This window comes from Leptodactylus fuscus, chromosome 5 (assembly GCF_031893055.1).
Source record: "Leptodactylus fuscus isolate aLepFus1 chromosome 5, aLepFus1.hap2, whole genome shotgun sequence".
Taxonomy (NCBI): domain Eukaryota; kingdom Metazoa; phylum Chordata; class Amphibia; order Anura; family Leptodactylidae; genus Leptodactylus; species Leptodactylus fuscus.
Window position 1 is genome coordinate 206912918 of NC_134269.1, and position 18839 is coordinate 206931756.

Here is an 18839-nt window from a genome sequence, read left to right on the forward strand (position 1 = left end):
CTAATGTGTACGGACACCTTACTATGTGATCTTTTCTTTCTCCCATTTCTGACTTTTCATGGTTTTATGGTTTTGAGATGTGAACTTATTGCTTTTTCTTGACTTTCTTTTTTAGATTTAGTCATCATCAGGGGAATACTGACTGTATAACTATAAGAAATTCCTGGTAGTAGATTTTATTACAAGCTCGGTCACTATATTTGCATCCACTACAAATCTTTAGGCAATGGCAATGGGTGTAGCTATAGAGGGCCCTAGACCCTGAGGAACCCAAAGGTTCCTCTGCCACATAAAATATACCTCTACTGTAAATGGTGTTAGGTAGATATGGGCCCCATTGTAAATTTTGCATTGAGGACTTGGAACTTGTAGTTACAGCTCTGATAATGGTCCACCTAGTTGTAGGAGTGGGGCAATAACATGCCTTGGCAAGGGTATCGAAACAGAGGGCTGCAAAGTGAGTTTGTGGGTGATGGAAAGTTTTGGATCTTGTCCACATCCTTCATTTGTCGTCCATCGTGAACCCTCCATTGAACTGGCTATTGTGTGAACCTTTAGTTTATGGTATACGTATAACATTCACCTCAGAACATGTATGGTTTCCAGGAGATCAAATTGAGTACAAAAAGCTGGGTATATGGGACGCTAAGGGACAAGACCATAGAAGAGCTAAAACCCAGAAATAAGGCTTCAGTGATCTTTTTAGGTTTAAGAAGCAACGTGTTTTGACATTATATCGTTGTCTTCCTCGGAGATCCATTACCTCTGATCAGAATTTTGATATTTTTGGTCTACTGTAAGTAAGTCACCAATTAAGTGCTAAAATGTGTCACCACCTAAACCAATAAAGGTACCCGATCCTCTCTTTCTGTATTTAGGCTTATCTATGTTCCGTGGTTGCCTAATTGTACCCAGTCAAGATAATTAAGATGGTGACTATTTTGAATCTCTGTACCTTGCATCATCTTCTTTAAACATGGCACTGGTATAACATGGTGTCTCAGTTTTGCCGGGAGTGTTCCCTTTACAAAGCTGGAACATTCAGACAATCAGAAATGTTGAGAGGTACTAGTCACAATTGGGCCCTGTTGCCTAAAGGGGCACATAGGCCCATCTGACACATAAGAATTCATCAGTATTATTAAGGGTGGTTTGTTGGTCCCCTGTCTTGGATCTTGCATTGAGATCCAGGACCTTCAAGTTATGGCTATGACCAGTCATATTTTCATAATGGTTTTGTAGTCGTAAATCCATTGCCAAGGGTGCCATTTTTACATAACCATTATATAGATCCACTGGTGACCTAAACATGACTTGCGTAGAACAATGCCAAAATGTGGCCAGTCTAGCAATGATTTTTCACCACCTCCACCAACATCAACTCTTTAATAGGCCCCACTCCACTGATTCCAGCGCAGTTGGAATTTTCTCTCTAGCTCCCACCATTCCTGAGTTATCTACACTGTTAACTTCACTCCGATTAGACTCTACTGATAGGTGGGTGGTCCTAAACTGGAAGAGATAGTCTAGGACCGCCCACCTGATAGTAAAGAGCCTAATTGTACTGAAAGTTAGAACATCATTTGCTCAGGAATGGTAGGGGCTAGAGAAAAAATTCTAACTGTGTTAGAATCAGTGGAGGGGCACCTATTGATGGATCCAGAGACTTGAAGAGGTTGGAGGTGGTGAAAAGTCCTCCTTAAAATACTATATAATGAATAAATGACTCCATAATCATTAATAACAATGAAAACTTTGTTCTGTTCTAGAACTATTTAGTTTATTCAAGATTTCTAAGAAGTATTAGAAGGAATTTTCAAAGGTGAGATCACTTTATACACGCATTCCATATAGGCCAAGGGATCCTAATCCATTGCTCTGCCCTTGAGTTACCCGCCCGTGAAAGCCTTCTAAATAAAGAACCATACTTTCCTAATCCTATGTTGACTTTAGGAAGCGATTTATCAAACACAGAGGTGTTTTATACGACACTTTAATAAATCGACCTAATAAAAGGAGAGCACAAAGTGAAAATTTTCTCGACACTGTTTTCTTTGGCACCAGACAAACCAGAGGTTCGGGTTTTATTAGAAGAACCCAATGAGACTCTTTTTTTTTTTTTTTTTGGAAAGCTCATGACGTCTTCAGAGAGGTATCGAGATCTACAGACCATCAGCCACTGTCCTACAATAAATCCTCCATAGTTTAATACCTGTTGTCTCCAGACAGTAACGTCAACCCACTCTCGTTCCAATTTCGGCCAAAGAATAGAATTACCCAGAAATCTTGTTGAACTGGGAACTAAATTTTTACTGTGTTATTAAACCTATTCACTACAAGCTGTCATCCCGGTTAGGCGTGATCTATTACTCTACCATGTGTCTTTAGTACGGGGCTGCCAGTTACTCCTACTAGCCAAGTTTTCACACACTGGGGAACGTGAGGGATGTTCAGTGTTTGCAATCTTACACTTACTCTTCGGTAACCATCATAATATTTCCAAGAAGTTACAGGGGTTTCCTGGTTTAGAAAATCCAGTTTCAAAGATCCCATTAGGAGATATTAAAAGGTATCTCCTCTTTGAGTAAGATGGTACAAAGACTATCTTCTACTCTGAAATAACTGATTTTAATAGGACCGGTGTAATACTGATTTTGCCCTGTGGGGGCACTGTCGGGGAAAATGAACACTTGCTGCCAAGTTCCTTTACAGGTCCACAGATGATCCTGAGAGATCTAAGCAGCAGAATATCTCGTGAATAGCTTTACGTTGGCGTTTTAAGTCTCAAAAATGGATATTATGGATTGGAAAACCTCTATAGAGTGAACATTTCATGTGATATGTGATGTACAAGAAAGTCGGGAAGTAATAGTGGGAGAGAAGCTGAGCTCTGTGATATATAGGGATATATGATAGAGAAGAGAAGCTGAGCTCAGTGATATATAGGGCTATATGATAGAGGGAGAGAAGCTGAGCTCTGTGATATATAGGGATATATGATAGAGAAGAGAAGCTGAGCTCTGTGATATATAGGGTTATATGGTAGAGGGAGAGAAGCTGAGCTCTGTGACATATAGGTTATATGATAGAGGAGAGAAGCTGAGCTCTGTGATATATTGGGTTATATGATAGAGGAGAGAAGCTGAGCTCTGTGATATATAGGTTATATGATAGAGGAGAGAAGCTGAGCTCAGTGATATATAGGGCTATATGGTAGAGGGAGAGAAGCTGAGCTCTGTGACATATAGGTTATATGATAGAGGAGAGAAGCTGAGCTCTGTGATATATTGGGTTATATGATAGAGGAGAGAAGCTGAGCTCTGTGATATATAGGTTATAGGATAGAGGGGAGAAGCTGAGCTCTGTGATATATAGGTTATAGGATAGAGGAGAGAAGCTGAGCTCTGTGATATATAGGGTTATATGATAGAGGAGAGAAGCTGAGCTCTGTGATATATAGGTTATATGATAGAGGAGAGAAGCTGAGCTTTGTGAGATATAGGTTATATGATAGAGGAGAGAAGCTGAGGTCTGTGATATATAGGGTTATATGATAGAGGAGAGAAGCTGAGCTCTGTGATATATTGGGTTATATGATAGAGGAGAGAAGCTGAGCTCTGTGACATATAGGTTATATGATAGAGGAGAGAAGCTGAGCTCTGTGATATATAGGTTATAGGATAGAGGGGAGAAGCTGAGCTCTGTGATATATAGGTTATAGGATAGAGAAGAGAAGCTGAGCTTTGTGATATATAGGGTTATATGATAGAGGAGAGAAGCTGAGCTCTGTGATATATAGGGTTATATGATAGAGGAGAGAAGCTGAGCTCTGTGATATATATAGGGTTATATGATAGAGGAGAGAAGCTGAGCTCTGTGATATATAGGTTATATGATAGAGGAGAGAAGCTGAGCTCTGTGATATATAGGGTTATAGGATAGAGGAGAGAAGCTGAGCTCTGTGATATATAGGTTATATGATAGAGGAGAAAAGCTGAGCTCTGTGATATATAGGTTATATGATAGAGGAGAGAAGCTGAACTCTGTGATATATAGGTTATATGATAGAGGAGAGAAGCTGAGCTCTGTGATATATAGGGTTATATGATAGAGGAGAGAAGCTGAGCTCTGTGATATATATAGGGTTATATGATAGAGGAGAGAAGCTGAGCTCTGTGATATATCGGGTTATATGATAGAGGAGAGAAGCTGAGCTCTGTGATATATAGGGTTATATGATAGAGGAGAGAAGCTGAGCTCTGTGATATATATAGGGTTATATGATAGAGGAGAGAAGCTGAGCTCTGTGATATATAGGGTTATATGATAGAGGAGAGAAGCTGAGCTCTGTGATATATATAGGGTTATATGATAGAGGAGAGAAGCTGAGCTCTGTGATATATAGGGTTATATGATAGAGGAGAGAAGCTGAGCTCTGTGATATATATAGGGTTATATGATACCTCTATCATATAACCTATATATCACAGAGCTCAGCTTCTCTCCTCTGTCATATCCTGCTTCTAGATAGGGCAGTAGAAATTACCTGTTTGGTTCCCTTTGAGGTTTATTTTGCAGGTAGGGGCAGTTGATATATACTGGTAAGGTTTTGTAACCTTTATCCGGCTTGTGTAATGTTTGTCTATTACTGCAGCGGCCCTCCCTGGCCTATTGCTTGGGCACTCAGCCTGTATTCAGAGATATTGGCACTTGGCCTGAATGTGAATAGACTCATACCTTTAAATAGAAGCATGTTAAGTAATCACTGAGATACTTCTCATAATTCCTGCGTGTAAAGAACTTTTGCTTTTGAATAATTGCTCGTAGATGAAAGGTATTTATTATGTTTATGTAGATTTGTGATTTATTGCAAGTGAAGGCGGATTCTGATACTTAGAGGCTAAACATGGGGAAAGGGACACACAAGGGTGACCATTCTCAGGGGGGTAAATATTCAGTAGGATGATAGGCCTAATCGTAATGGACCCTATTTGCCTGGACCCACATAATGCATGGTCACAATGAGCCCTATATACATGGACCCACTGAATGCATGGTCACAATGAGCCCTATATGCATGGACCCACTGAATGCATGGTCACAATGGACCCAATGGACCTTATATACATGCACCCACTGAATGCATGGTCACAATGAGCCCTATATACATGGACCCACTGAATGCACGGTCACAATGAGCCCTATATACATGGACCCACTGAATGCACGGTCACAATGAGCCCTATATGCATGGACCCACTGAATGCATGGTCACAATGGACCCAATGGACCTTATATACATGGACCCACTGAATGCATGGTCACAATGAGCCCTATATACATGGACCCACTGAATGCATGGTCACAATGAGCCCTATATGCATGGACCCACAGAATTCATGGTCACAATGGACCCAATGGACCTTATATACATGGGCCCACTGAATGCACGGTCACAATGAGCCCTATATGCATGGGCCCAAAGAATTCATGGTCACAATGGACTCTAGTTGCATCACAATACAACTGGCCATAGCTATAGAAAGTGTAGCAGTAACAGTGTTAACTTGGCCCAAACCACATCTGAGTCTCTGAGCCAATAAGACACAAATTTTGTTATGGGGACCAGAAACTTCAAATTCTATCCCTGCTTAGGTGGAGCCATGGGTGGGACAAGTCTTCTTGGTGCCCTAGATAGGACATACATGCCAACTATTGTAGATTATCTGGGAGGCTCTAGAAAAGAGGATTGACCTTCCACAGTCCCGGAAGAGTGGGCAAATCTCTTGGTCCCATTTGGGATCTGGCTCTCTGTGATTTTACATAGGACATAGTCACTTTATGTTCCTGGCCTAAAAAAGGCTTGAGGCCTGCACATTTACACCTACACATAGCCCCGAAGGGTTCGGTCTCATTAATGAGTCCAAGATGCGAAATGGACAATAATAGGACCTGTCCTGAGTTTTGCCCTGAGCTCACAATCCACTATATGGCCGTGGTCATGTGTATGTGGCCATAAGAAAATAAAGGGGCCATTAAAAACTCAGGTAGCTCACTATCAAAGAAGAAGGTTGTGTGCATGGGGGCTAATACATAGTTGTTTTGTCTTATTTGATCACAAATACTCATGAATACAAATCTCGTTCCATATTTATCTACAGCAACCATATAAACGTATGTGTCTCCATGATAACAGACTACAAACAGAACCTGCGTAGACTGATCCTGTAGCCTTGCTTCTCTACTCTCTCGCAGATGGAGAGTAAGACCTGACATTGCTTCATTATATAGCGCACATTTATTATCATTACTGTGATGATCGCTGTGCAAACATCCCTTTAATAATTGCTGTCAGTGGTAAATAGGACGGGATAAACACCGGCCGTCACCGGGATCAGCAGAATGCAACCAGGGGATATCTGTTGCCATCAGTCATTGAAACGTGAAAGATCATGGTGACTGAAGGGACAGATGTGTAATATGTTTATTTGTTAGGAGGCTTTTGTCTAAGCTTAGATGGATGACGGATGGTCCCAAATATTAAATAAGGCTAGGACGACATGGTGACATGAAGTTGATTGCGATTTTATCATATTTGCGTCCAAAGTGTATAATATAATTGTTCTGACTATCACAAAAATTGCAATATTGTTGATATTGTGGCCCCTATCATCTCTGGTATCCATAGGGGACAATTAAAGAGCCCCTCCAATTATAAAACAACCCCCATAAATGACTATTATAAGTGATTCTGAGAAATTTTGTCATATAGTTTGTTAAAGAAAAATGCTTTGTTCTCCATTTATCAGGATGAGTTACTTCTAACATAGAAGTCTATGGATCAGGGAGCTCTGTACACTTAGCAAGAGCCCATTTTGACTCTACTACTGTTTATCTAACAAGAATGAGGCATTAAATCACTTACTAGCTGGCCGCAGTCGCCTCCTCTCCTCTTCTTTTGGCTCTCTATAGACTTCTGTATGTGAGGTTGAATATAGATACTCATATGTGTGTTATTAGAGATAAGAGTCTGACAGAAGGAGGAGGAAAGCAGTCAGGTACGAGCCAGGGCACGGAGGCTGTTGTACTTTTTAGAGATAGGTGTGGGTCCTGGAGGTGTGTCCCACATCTATCAGATATTTATGGCATATCCTATGGATATAATGTATTCTTATCACTGAAGTCAGCTCCTCTCCATTTGATAGCTTCTTGTATGTGGCCATCATTGGTGGCTTTGACTTGAAGAATGGTGGTCCAGTTAGACATGACCCATCTGATAACACTGAGACTAAAAGCACAAAATTTCCAGGAACCGTATGGGCTAGAGAAAAAATTCCAACTGTGCTGGAATCATTGGTACCTACTGAAGGGTACAAAGAATTGGAGTTGGTCCTATTTAATAGGTCTCACTATCAACCAGAGCTGTTCCAAAGAGGGGTTCCTGCTGTGGAGGACTGGGCATTCATTAGTTCATGTGATACCACTTTTCTCCAGTAGTGGCCACTATAGGAGAAATGTGTGACTGCTGCAGTATCTTATCTTTGGTGATCATGACTGATCACTAGAGGACCTTCAAGAAGGTGTTGTCCTCAGTATTTATTAGCCCTGTCCATGGGCTGTGTCTGTTATGGCAGCTCAATCCATGGAACTGAAGTGGGCAGAGCGGTAATACCACTCACGGCTTGGGTGAGGACTGGGGTGGCCCTGTTTTTTTTTTGAAGAAGTCAGTAATGCTTTTTGAAGATCCTTTCAAATTGATTATTATATTCCATGAAATACTAGAAGAAATCATTGAGTGAAGTGACACATCATCACGGATGGATTTGTGGTTTGTGAACTGTTTTTGTGGTTGCTCCATAGTCATGAACTTCTAATTACTTCCTGAGAGGCTCGTTGAGTAATGACTTCATATCATCATCATCTATCTCTGTGCTGAGCCGTGTACCAGTTTTCTTGAACTGTCTTGTAGTAGACCATAACATCGGAGTAGTCATCGGCACCTCCTCGACCCCGAGCCTTTGAAAAATGAGGTTCCTGGTTTCGGAGAACCCAAGCATGGCCGTAACTTGAGGGAATGTAATAACACCGGGACCTAGGAGTCTTAGGGGGCCCATAAGCATTGGCATCAGTACTGAGATTGCAACTTCCATCTGGCCCATAAGCCAAGGAGCCCCACAGATTACCCCAACCACACTATTGAACTCCTCAGCACCCGAAACCATCACTATCAAGAATTCGAGGTGGTGGGCCCAGACAAAAGATTTCACTGGGGCCCACAAGACTTTAGTTACGCCACTATGGGGTCATCATGTTGACATCCTGTGACGTCCTATGTTCAGAATCCTTATCTGGAGAGCGGTTGATCCATGAAGTCTGTAGGCCAAACCCTAGTTCTGACTCTAGCAATTTTGTGACTACGACTACAACTTTTTCATACATAGCGGTCATGGTCAGAAAGAAGTAGATAATTCAGACAAAAAGCCAGCAATTGAATTCCCATGAAACTAAATATGCTAATTAATTATGCAATATTGCTAATTGTATAATATAATTAATCTATTTCGAACCCTGAGATGGAATCGGTAACTTTTCGGACTCTGCCTCCACTCCACAACCCTGTTCTCTGGAGGACCTGTCCTGTCCTGCATTACACAAACAGCCCATTGATTTGAATGGACAAGGTGTAATGCTTAATTCCCCCTGTGGGGGTGCTGTTGGGAAAATAAACACTTACTGCCGGATTTTCCCAATGATAATAGCTGATTGTATGGGGGATACTTTTCTTAATCTAGGTATTGTCAAGGTAGGGATGGAAAACTACTTACGGTTTCCAGTTCCATAATGGGTTTCTTAAAGGGATAGTCCATCTAAGAACATATGTCCACAGGATATAGGATATAAGAATCCTCATGATCATCACAATGGAGGACTACCGTCTGCTTACACTTCCTATACCTAATATACTTAATATATGTGCCTAATTGTTGATGTAGATTTTGCCGATTTTGCCGTCATTTGTGGTGTAAATGATGATGAATGTGACACAAGTGACCGTTCTGCTCACACCCTTCTCCCCGCTCACGAAAAAGCGGCAAGTCTGGCACCAAAATGACTAATATAACTGTCGATTTGTGACTATTTTGTGCCAAAAAAAGTGATATTACAACAATGAATTCCTCATATCCTCTAAATTGCACAGGATTAGAAAACCATGACCAGAAATAACGCCACACCTGTGCGTTGGTTGTGTCGGGTATTACAATTAGTTTTGTTCCGCATGCAGTACCACAAACAACCTGTGAACAAATGTGGCGCTGTTTTTGAAAAAAAAAAAAAAATGTAATACTTTTCTAATCTCATCCTTAAAGGTGACCTATTAGGACTCATGATATGGGGTCATTTACAGTCGACAAACCCTTTAACCAAGATGCGCTAGAGATCAAGTGCGGAGCAGAGAATTCTCATTATCTACACCAGTAGGCTGCTTTATATCAGATGTAGAGCTAATGGCTTCACTAAATTATCTAACATATTGGCTAATGACTGAGCTTCAGACGGAATAATCACAAGCAGATTCATGGCCGCCGCTCGTGTGTGACGGGATAATTGGTATCACTTGTTTAATTGCGGAATAATAACCACGTTTGAATCAATTTGGATCAATTTACTTCACCAAATAAACAGAATTATTTCGGAATAATGTTTCCAAGCATCCCTTTAAGATAGAATTTCTTAAAGGGGTGGTCTGAGACCCATGTATAATGCATACAGGTGATTTATGATGACCAGGATAGGTCACCAGTATCTGATCGGTGGGTGTCCGACACCAGACCCTGCACCGATCAGCTGATTTGGGTGCCTGAAGCCATATACAAGGTATACCGACAGAGCAGCTCTACTCCTATTCACCGAATGGTGCTCCCAAAAAGTATTTCATGGGTGACACACCCCAAAAACTTTGGGCTTGAGTTGAACCCAAATTTTTTGGAATTTGATCTGAATGCATTCAATCATCCCTAATTCTCACCATTGCACGTAGGTGACAATACAATCCACGTGGGGTATGACCTGATTGTTTTGTTCTGTGCTTCCATTTGAGATCAGAGGTAAAGAGAGGTACAAGGCAACCTCATAAAAGTCTGTGGGCACCATGTTATAGCTGTGGTGGTTTATAGCCATATTATGGTCATGTGCGGCCTCCTTAAAGGGCTTGAGCAAGTCTTGAAATCACAGCTTATTTCTTCCTGAAACAGTGCCACACCAGTTCACTGGTTGGGTCCGGTATTGCAGCTCCATTGACCTGAATGGGGAAATGAATGAAGACAGGTTGTTTTATCGCCTGTACCTGGGTCATGTGCCTATATGGAAATCTATGCTATCTTATAGCGTAAATTACTGGTATAAATGATGAGGATGAATCTGGTAGGGTCAATGGCATGGCTTCTTTTTGGAAATCGGTAAGGGGGCGACAATTTTCTGGTATAAAATAGGGTGTATTAGTCTGAATCCCACAGCTATGTCTCATCAAAGACTCCGACTGCTGTCCCTCCCCTCTTCCATGCTTTACACTGTACCCGTGTCTTGACATCCCCTCGTGTACATAGAACCAGTGTTGCGGCTACAACATGGACACTCCAATAGGGCCATATTAGTAGCCTGAATACATTTACAGACGACGTCTATAATCCATAGGTCACAGGTTTTCATTCCCTCTGATCTCATGAGTCAGACTGAAATATTATCCTGTGACATCTCTTTCCCATTCTAAATGAGGTTTCCATTTGACTTCGGCTTCTGTTCCAAATTGTGAAATCCAAGACTCTGAAGTCTCTTGATGCCATTAATCCATATGTAATATAGGTTATAGTTATTATAACATATCCACTTGGAGCACCTGGTTGTGGGTAATGGAGGTTGGTAATCTCATTAATGGAGACGTAAAGAGGTATTAATCGAAGGACATGTGTCTTGTAAATAGTATAGTAGTCTTATCCTAGTCCGACTAATGCTTCAAACAGAAACCTCTTACCCCAAAAACAGCTGTGTCAATGTATTCCACATGTGTGTGTGTCAGGATTCATGGTAATAGAAAGTTCAGGACCTTATCTATAGAAGAAAGCAACTACTAAGAAAGTCTTAAACTTTGGAGGACCCAATACATGTAATGCTTCTTTTCCCCTGTGGAGGCGCTGCAGAGAAATTGAACACCTTTTATTGAATTCCTAAAGAGTATAGCTGATTGGTTGGGGTCTAAACATCAGGAAAACCTGCTATACATCATATATATCAAGGGTCCCTTGTAACCAAAATGAATGTCCAAGGTGTAAAGCTTCTGGTATTCAGTTATCAGATGACACAGACTGGAGCTTGGAACCATTAGTGTACTTTTATGGGTTTAGGAGACTTGGTGGGATCCATGTAATATTTTAGGTTCTTATGAATATCCAGGCCAAAAGACTATAGATTCACCTATAGACTCTCTTTGGTTTAGGTCACCCATGCACTGTTAACTCCAGAAATGAGGTGTAATTTGCTTCTCCCCAGGCAATGCCACCCATTGGAGTATCAAAGGAACCTCTGATGGGCCCAGGCTCTAAAACAATAATAGTCCAACAGTAGACACCCAAATGTGAAGGGTACTATGATCTATTTCCTAAAGGTTGTTGGAGGGTGGCCCCTCATAACCAGGTGGGCCCAAGGAACCTCAGTTTTGCAATGTCCTCACTCACCAGACATACATCTTAAATAACTTTAACTTAAAGGGAACCTACCATCAGTTTTGTGACCACCAAATTGTGGCCTTAATGTTGTAGGGCTTCTATACAGTATTACAACTAGGCCTGGAGTCATCATAACAATATTGAAGGCCTGAAGAGTCCTCCTCACCAGCTAGTATGGACGTCAACAGGAAAGGGGGATATCCATCAGCGCTGACTCCATGACTCTTCAGCCAAGTGAGTCCACCCCCATGACTCCATGTACACTCTTGGTATACTGCCAGAGCCATGATTAAAGGGGTTGTCTGGGGAAATAAATTTACCCTAATGCGTGTGGCAGATTCCTCATGATGGCTGACTATAGCAAAGCCACCCACCATTGCATGGGTAATGGCATCAAGGGAGGAAAGTAGGGATGGGGCCTATTCCGATCAAATGACCCACTCTGGTCCATCATGAAGAATCTGCCCACGAAGAATCCCTTTAAACATATTTTTCTACAAGACTGACCACCTAAAGATGTTCTCTGCCTAAGGCCTTAGTAAGGAAATGACCGAAGTAGTTGATTGGCCATGCATGCTCTGGCAACGTTTGCCAATTCCCTACTATCAAGAGTGTCTCCCATTCTGGAGGAGTAAACATGACCATATAATCCATGGTTGTCCATGTATTTAAATGGGTTCCATGCAATACCACATTTCTCCAGCAGTGGCCACTGTAGAATAAACGTGTTGATACCCAAGCAGTAACAGCTGATTGTAGGGTTTTCAGCTGCTGGACCCAAAGGTGGTGAACTGGAGGTCCTTTACTCCAGATGGGACAACCCTCATGACTTTACACATCTGGACGCAACCCTTTCCTTTTCAGTTGTGTTACTTAGGGAGAATTGATTTTGCTCCGTGTAGCTACAATACTAGGAATGTAGCATATTAGTCACAATCTCAGATACCAGTACATCTGTGGTCGTCAAAACTTCAATGACATTTTTATTAAACACGTCCAAGAACGCCCTGTGGACCTAATTACTAAATCCCTCAATTACATCTGAACACCACAGGCAAAGCCTTCAATATAAGTCCTCAGTTCAACTGAGGACGATGCAGGAACGAGGCGGCTGTGGATTCTGATTGGAAGCAGAGTGTTTGGAGAACGCGTCCTATCTCTTCTACACCACTGGTTGCTATATTAAGCTTTGGCTCCTTTGAGACTCTGAACAATCTCGGAACTTCAATGTCACATTTTATCTTCGACATTGAAGTTGTGGTCAATGTTGACATTTGTTAAGCTGGCGAATGTTTCTCTTTGTTTTATGAATATCCATAGCGTGTAGGTGGAGAACAGTACAGTGGGGGGGGTCATATACATTGTATGAAACTAACATGGTTAGTAGAGGGGGAGAAAACCTTTCCTTAAAGGGATATTCCAGCCCAAAACATAAATCACTTGATTGGACTAGAATGGAGATGCCATGGTGGTCCTCTGGTATCAGTTGCATGGCTATTGCTAAGAGGTGTCCGACATTCCAAGTGTGTGAAGGAGCAGATACTGTATATGTTGACCATTATATGACTGCCATACTGTTCTGTTCCGTATGCTTCTTTTCTAATTCTCAGCAGACCTTGAGCTAGCCAGAGCAAGCTACATGCAAAAACACAGAAATGCTGCTCCCTAACTCTCTCTAACTCACCCATAAGAGGTGAGGGATTCTCTGATCAGTAGTGACGTCAATAAAGCACTTGGGGTGACATAGAAAAGGAAGTATTAGCTGCAGCAGAATCTGTGTTTTTGTTTCTCCTACTTAGCTTTGCATCCCTTCGTCTTCCCCTCTCCATAGACTTCTATGGGCATCTGTAATCTGATACCTCTGCAAGCGGAAAGTCAATCTTAGGAGACCGAGACAGATTTAAGCAAACTTAAGTTGCAATTAAGTGGCAATTGAGCTTGTTCGCTGTTCACACATGTATAGCTTGTTATGAGAGATTGTGTTGATAAGTTTGAGCAGATTGGAAAGAGCCAAGTGCCCTTTGAAGTACAGAGGAGGGGATTGATCAAGACTAGAGATGAGCGAACAGTAAAATGTTCGAGGTTCGATATTCGTTTCGAGTAGCCCCTCAATATTCGACTACTCGAATCGAATATCGAACCCTATTATAGTCTATGGGGGGAAAATGCTCGTTTCAGGGATAGGCAACGTTCGATCAAATTATACTTACTAAGTCCACGAGTGAGGGTCGGGCTGGATCCTCCGTGCAGTCTTCTCCTTGCAGTGTCCCCGCGGCATCTTCCGGCTCTGAATTCACTCTGCCAGGCATCGGGCCTGGGAAGAGCCGACTGCGCATGTCCGCACTACAAGTGGACATGCGCAGTCGGCTCTGCCCAGGCCCGATGCCTGGCAGAGTGAATGAAGAGCCGGAAGACGCCGCAGGGAAGCTGCACGGAGAAGACTTCTAAAGGTAGGAGAAGAACCAGCGTTGATTGGCCGACTGTATAGCATTCGGGCCAATCAATGCTGGTTCTTCATCAGCTTTTACATTCGAACAGCGAGCGGTACTTGATCGAGTACGAGTATTTCGAATACCGTAGTATTCGATTGAATACCTACTCGATCGAGTACTACTCGCTCATCTCTAATCAAGACCTGTTGGTCGTGATAATCCCTACGCCTTGTTTAGCACATGTTCTGGTGGGCTGTGCGCCTGCACTGAAGTCGTAAGTAATGGCAAAGCATCGGTAAACAGCATAGGATGAGGCCTACCTAGATGTTCCTAAACCCCTGAAGATTGTAATATCCACTGAACGTTGTCCAAGAGTGTCTGAAGGTCCTCTCTATCTAAAGGCTTGATATTCCCCCATGGTATGACTACATCTCCTGTGTAGACCTATGTGTCATCAAGGTTACAGACTACAAATATGTGTGGTCTGATCAATGGCTCAATGAAAAAAATGTAAACAGTTCACATAATGTATCAAAAACGTTACAAGTCTGCGCCGTGATGAATATCTTTGTTCCAATTTTGTGATAGGTTTCATTATTGTGTTCGGAGTAAAGACTTCGAAGTAGTTGCAGATGTTGAAATGTCTACTCGGGAAATCAATGTAAATATTTGTGGAATATTTTCCTAAAAAATGAGAGTAAAATCTTGTCTTTCGTTTGTCATCTTGATTGCTTTTGACTGCTCTGTGCCGTTGGTCGATAACTATATGTAATCTGGTAGATTATACGATGCGGCGATGCGGTTTTTATATCTATAATATAATAAAATAACTTCTAATATGTAATCATCTCGAAACAATTGCATCTTTTTGTCTTCATCTCTTTACGATGGCAATGGACCTTCTAGAACATCTAATTATATGTGGTCTAGTATACTTCTAGAGGAAATCCAGGTCTCTCCAGTCTCCGCTGCCACACTTGTCCTTGGGTTACATTTGGCATTCTAACTCAACTTTTTGAAGCTGAGCTACAAGACCATAAAGAACCTGTGGGCAGGCATGACACTGTTTTTGGAAGAAAGCAGACATGTTTTGTAGGCCTGTGTCTAACATTATGAACCAAAGAGGGAGATGATCAGTCTATGTTAGGTTTCGAAGATGTTTGCATACTAGGCTAGGTCATGTTTGGAAGATATCTCCAAATCTAGGTCATGTTTGGAAGATATCTCTGTAGTAGGTTGAGTTATAAAGATGTCTCCATACTTGTTTAGGATAGAATATGAAGATATCTCCATATCTAGGTCATGTTTGGACGATATCTCCATAGTAGGTTGGGTTATGAAGATGTCTCTATACTTGGTTAGGTTAGAATATGAAGATGTCTCCATATTTAGGTCATGTTTGGAATTATCTCCATAGTAGGTTGGGTTATGAAGATGTCTCCATACTTTGTTAGGTTAGAATATGATGTCTCCATACTTGATTAGGTTAGAATATGATGTCTCCATATTTAGGTCATGTTTGCAAGATATCTCCATAGAAGGTTGGATTATGAAGATGTCTCCATACTTGGTTAGGTTAGAATATGAAGATGTCTCCATATTTAGGTCATGTTTGGAATTATCTCTATAGTAGGTTGGATTATGAAGATGTCTCCATACTTGCTTAGGTTAGAATATGATGTCTCCATATTTAGGTCATGTTTATAAGATATCTCCATTGTAGGTTGAGTTATGAAGATGTCTCCATACTTGGTTAGGTTAGAATATGATGTCTCCATACTTGGTTAGGTTAGAATATGATGTCTCCATATTTAGGTCATGTTTGCAAGATATCTCCATAGTAGGTTGGATTATGAAGATGTCTCCATACTTGGTTAGGTTAGAATATGAAGATGTTTCCATATCTAGGTCATGTTTTGAAGATATTTCCATAGAAGTTTGGAATATGAAGATGTCTCCAAATTAGCCCCAAAGAAATTTTCCACCTTTAGCTCTTCCACCCACATAGGCATACTAGGGATGTGTCCAGAATTTGGCAATTGCCAAACCTTCATATTGTCAAATTTCCACCCATATTTATCTAAGAAGGTTGTCCTTACTCCTGTGGGTGAAAGTTAGAAAAGTGAAAAACCCCTTGTAGGACTTTAACAAATCTTCAATTTCCCTAAAACTCATTCTGTGTTTTTTTTTTTCTCTTTCAGATCTTACAGGTGAATAAGGTGATGTCCATCCTGTTCTGTGTGATGTTTCTTCCTTATCTTTGTGGCATCCACGCTACCACCATGGATAAAAGGAATTTGCCAGAAAATTCCATGAATTCCCTATTTATTAAGCTCATGCAAGCAGACCTTCTGAAAAACAAGATTCCCAAGCAAGTGGTCAACACCAAGGAAGTGAAACAGCAAAGTACGATACCGAAAGCAGAAATACTTGACATGGACATGGTAGACAATGGGAAATCTGACTTTCAACCAGTCATCTCAATAGAAGCGGAGCTGTTTAAGCAACAAAGACAAAAACGCTATAACTCACCACGTGTGCTTTTGAGTGATAGTCTTCCCTTGGAACCACCACCCTTGTATCTTATGGATGACTTTATTGGACACTCATCGTCCTCCAACAGAACCTCAAGGAGGAAAAGATTTGCAGACCACAAAAGTCACCGAGGGGAATATTCCGTGTGTGATAGTGAAAGTTTATGGGTCACAGATAAGTCGAATGCTATTGACATTCGGGGACACCAAGTAACTGTGTTGGGTGAAATTAAGACTGGGAATTCACCCGTCAAGCAATATTTTTACGAAACCAGATGTAAAGACGCGAGACCGGTCAAAAACGGCTGCCGAGGCATTGACGACAAACACTGGAATTCTCAATGTAAAACATCCCAAACTTATGTCCGAGCATTGACTTCAGAAAACAATAAACTGGTGGGCTGGCGATGGATAAGGATAGACACGTCTTGCGTGTGCGCATTATCGAGGAAAATCGGAAGAACATAGCTTCGACCTGTCACTATATAAATTATTACTTTAAATTATATAATATGCATGTAGCATATAAATGTCTATATTGTTTATATATTATAAGATGTTCTTATTTATTAAATTTCAGCAAACGTATATAAGCTTTATCTCCTCTCCAGATGGATCTCAGAAGAAGTCTGTGCCTTCTTTCGGGGGGCATTTTCCAAAAATTTCAAAAAAAAAAACACCCCAAAAAAGTATACATCCGACCGATTCTACTGCGAGCAGTATATAATATGACCCTAGGAACCCAAAATCTATACGTCAGTATTCCTCCTACAGTATTTTCACGCCACCGGCTCTTTCTAAGTAGACTTTTTGAAATCCGACTATATCAGAGATGTATAAAAAAAAAATTGTATGAACATTATATTCAATGGCAATATATTTTACCTCAATTAAAAGAAGAAAAAAAAATAATATTTAAAGAAAAAAAAAAATTAACTCGTTCCATTTCAGACAAATGTTGAAATAAGATCCTGGTGATGTTATACGTGACTTTAGTTTGTTTCTTTTTGTATATATGAGATGTTTTTATCGATATAGACTTTTTTTTTCTTAGCTCTGACCTTTCTAAAAAGTTGTAGCCCATCCTTAGAAGAAAAAGGGGCAACTAAGATGAAAATTGCCCCGTTACATTTTTCCGAACAGCCCTGATTTTTTTGATTTTCCCCACTACGCCCAATGGTGATCCAATTGTAGGCCAATTTCCCAATTTCTTTCCTTCTCATCTGGATTGGACCAACCAAGGTTGGGCCTATCAATGGAAGGGCTCCAAAGCACCCTTGTAGAAACCCAAATTAGATGCCCAATGGGTCTTGTTTTGCTTCCAACTTTAAAAAGTAAGCAGTATATACTATATTCAAAATGGCGTCACTGCCTATAGAGTTGACATTTGTCTCGCCTACCGAATATCTACAGTAGATCTAAGTATGCTTATACCGATTACATTTCATGTGGGTCCAATGTTGGTACCGATATGTCAAGTGTATCAGTGGAGGTCATGGAAATATCCAAATTGTTCTATAAATTTTTCTAAAAATTATTTCAAAATTTTACCTAAATCAAAAGGACTGTGTTTGTCCCACTTATGTCCAAGACCATAAAAGGGTCATAAAGGGGTTGTCTACTTGAGACAGATGTCCTTTGGTGATATGGGAATCCTAGCAATCATTTGCAAGGAAACCTACCTGATCAATTTATCTACAGTGCCACCACAGGAGAAAGGAAGAATTACACAGTGTCCAGTTAAATCAAAGGATTGTCTGTGTGATGTATGGATGTGTTGGGTCCTCCAGGCTATAAGATGCTCTCCTGTATGGGAACGACCCCTTTTTATCTAATTTCTAAAGTAGACAGCCTCTTTAACCCCTTAAATCTTAGAGTAAGGATTTTAGTGCCCACTTCCAAAACATATTTTGTTGGATTTCTCTTTTCAGGGGCTCCAGTGAACATATTGCTTGCCATGGTCCTATCATTCTGACCTCTAGTAGTCTAAACGTGGCCATTGATACTTGACACCTAAATGATGGTTCTGCCAACAATTATTCCTCTTAACCATCTCCTACAAATGTCCACTTGGCTAGGCCAAGAATATATGTATCCTCAATGCAGAGATGGAAACAAACCATCACCTATGGTGGTAGGTTCTTTCCTTTGAG

At 41.0% G+C, this 18839-nt stretch overlaps 1 protein-coding gene across 3 annotated transcripts in view; it reads left to right on the forward strand.

The window, feature by feature from the left end:
* Positions 1–17951, forward strand: part of NTF3 (neurotrophin 3) — a 42206-nt gene extending 24255 nt beyond the window's left edge. For 2 of the 3 annotated variants that reach the window (XM_075275099.1, XM_075275100.1), the window contains exon 2: positions 16354–17951. In XM_075275099.1, the coding sequence (XP_075131200.1) occupies positions 16375–17154 (780 nt within the window). In that variant the 5' untranslated portion in view covers positions 16354–16374 and the 3' untranslated portion in view covers positions 17155–17951. The remainder of the gene's footprint in view (positions 1–16353) is intronic. The other variant, XM_075275098.1, reaches the window with a different exon arrangement.
* The last annotated feature ends 888 nt before the right edge of the window (positions 17952–18839 follow it).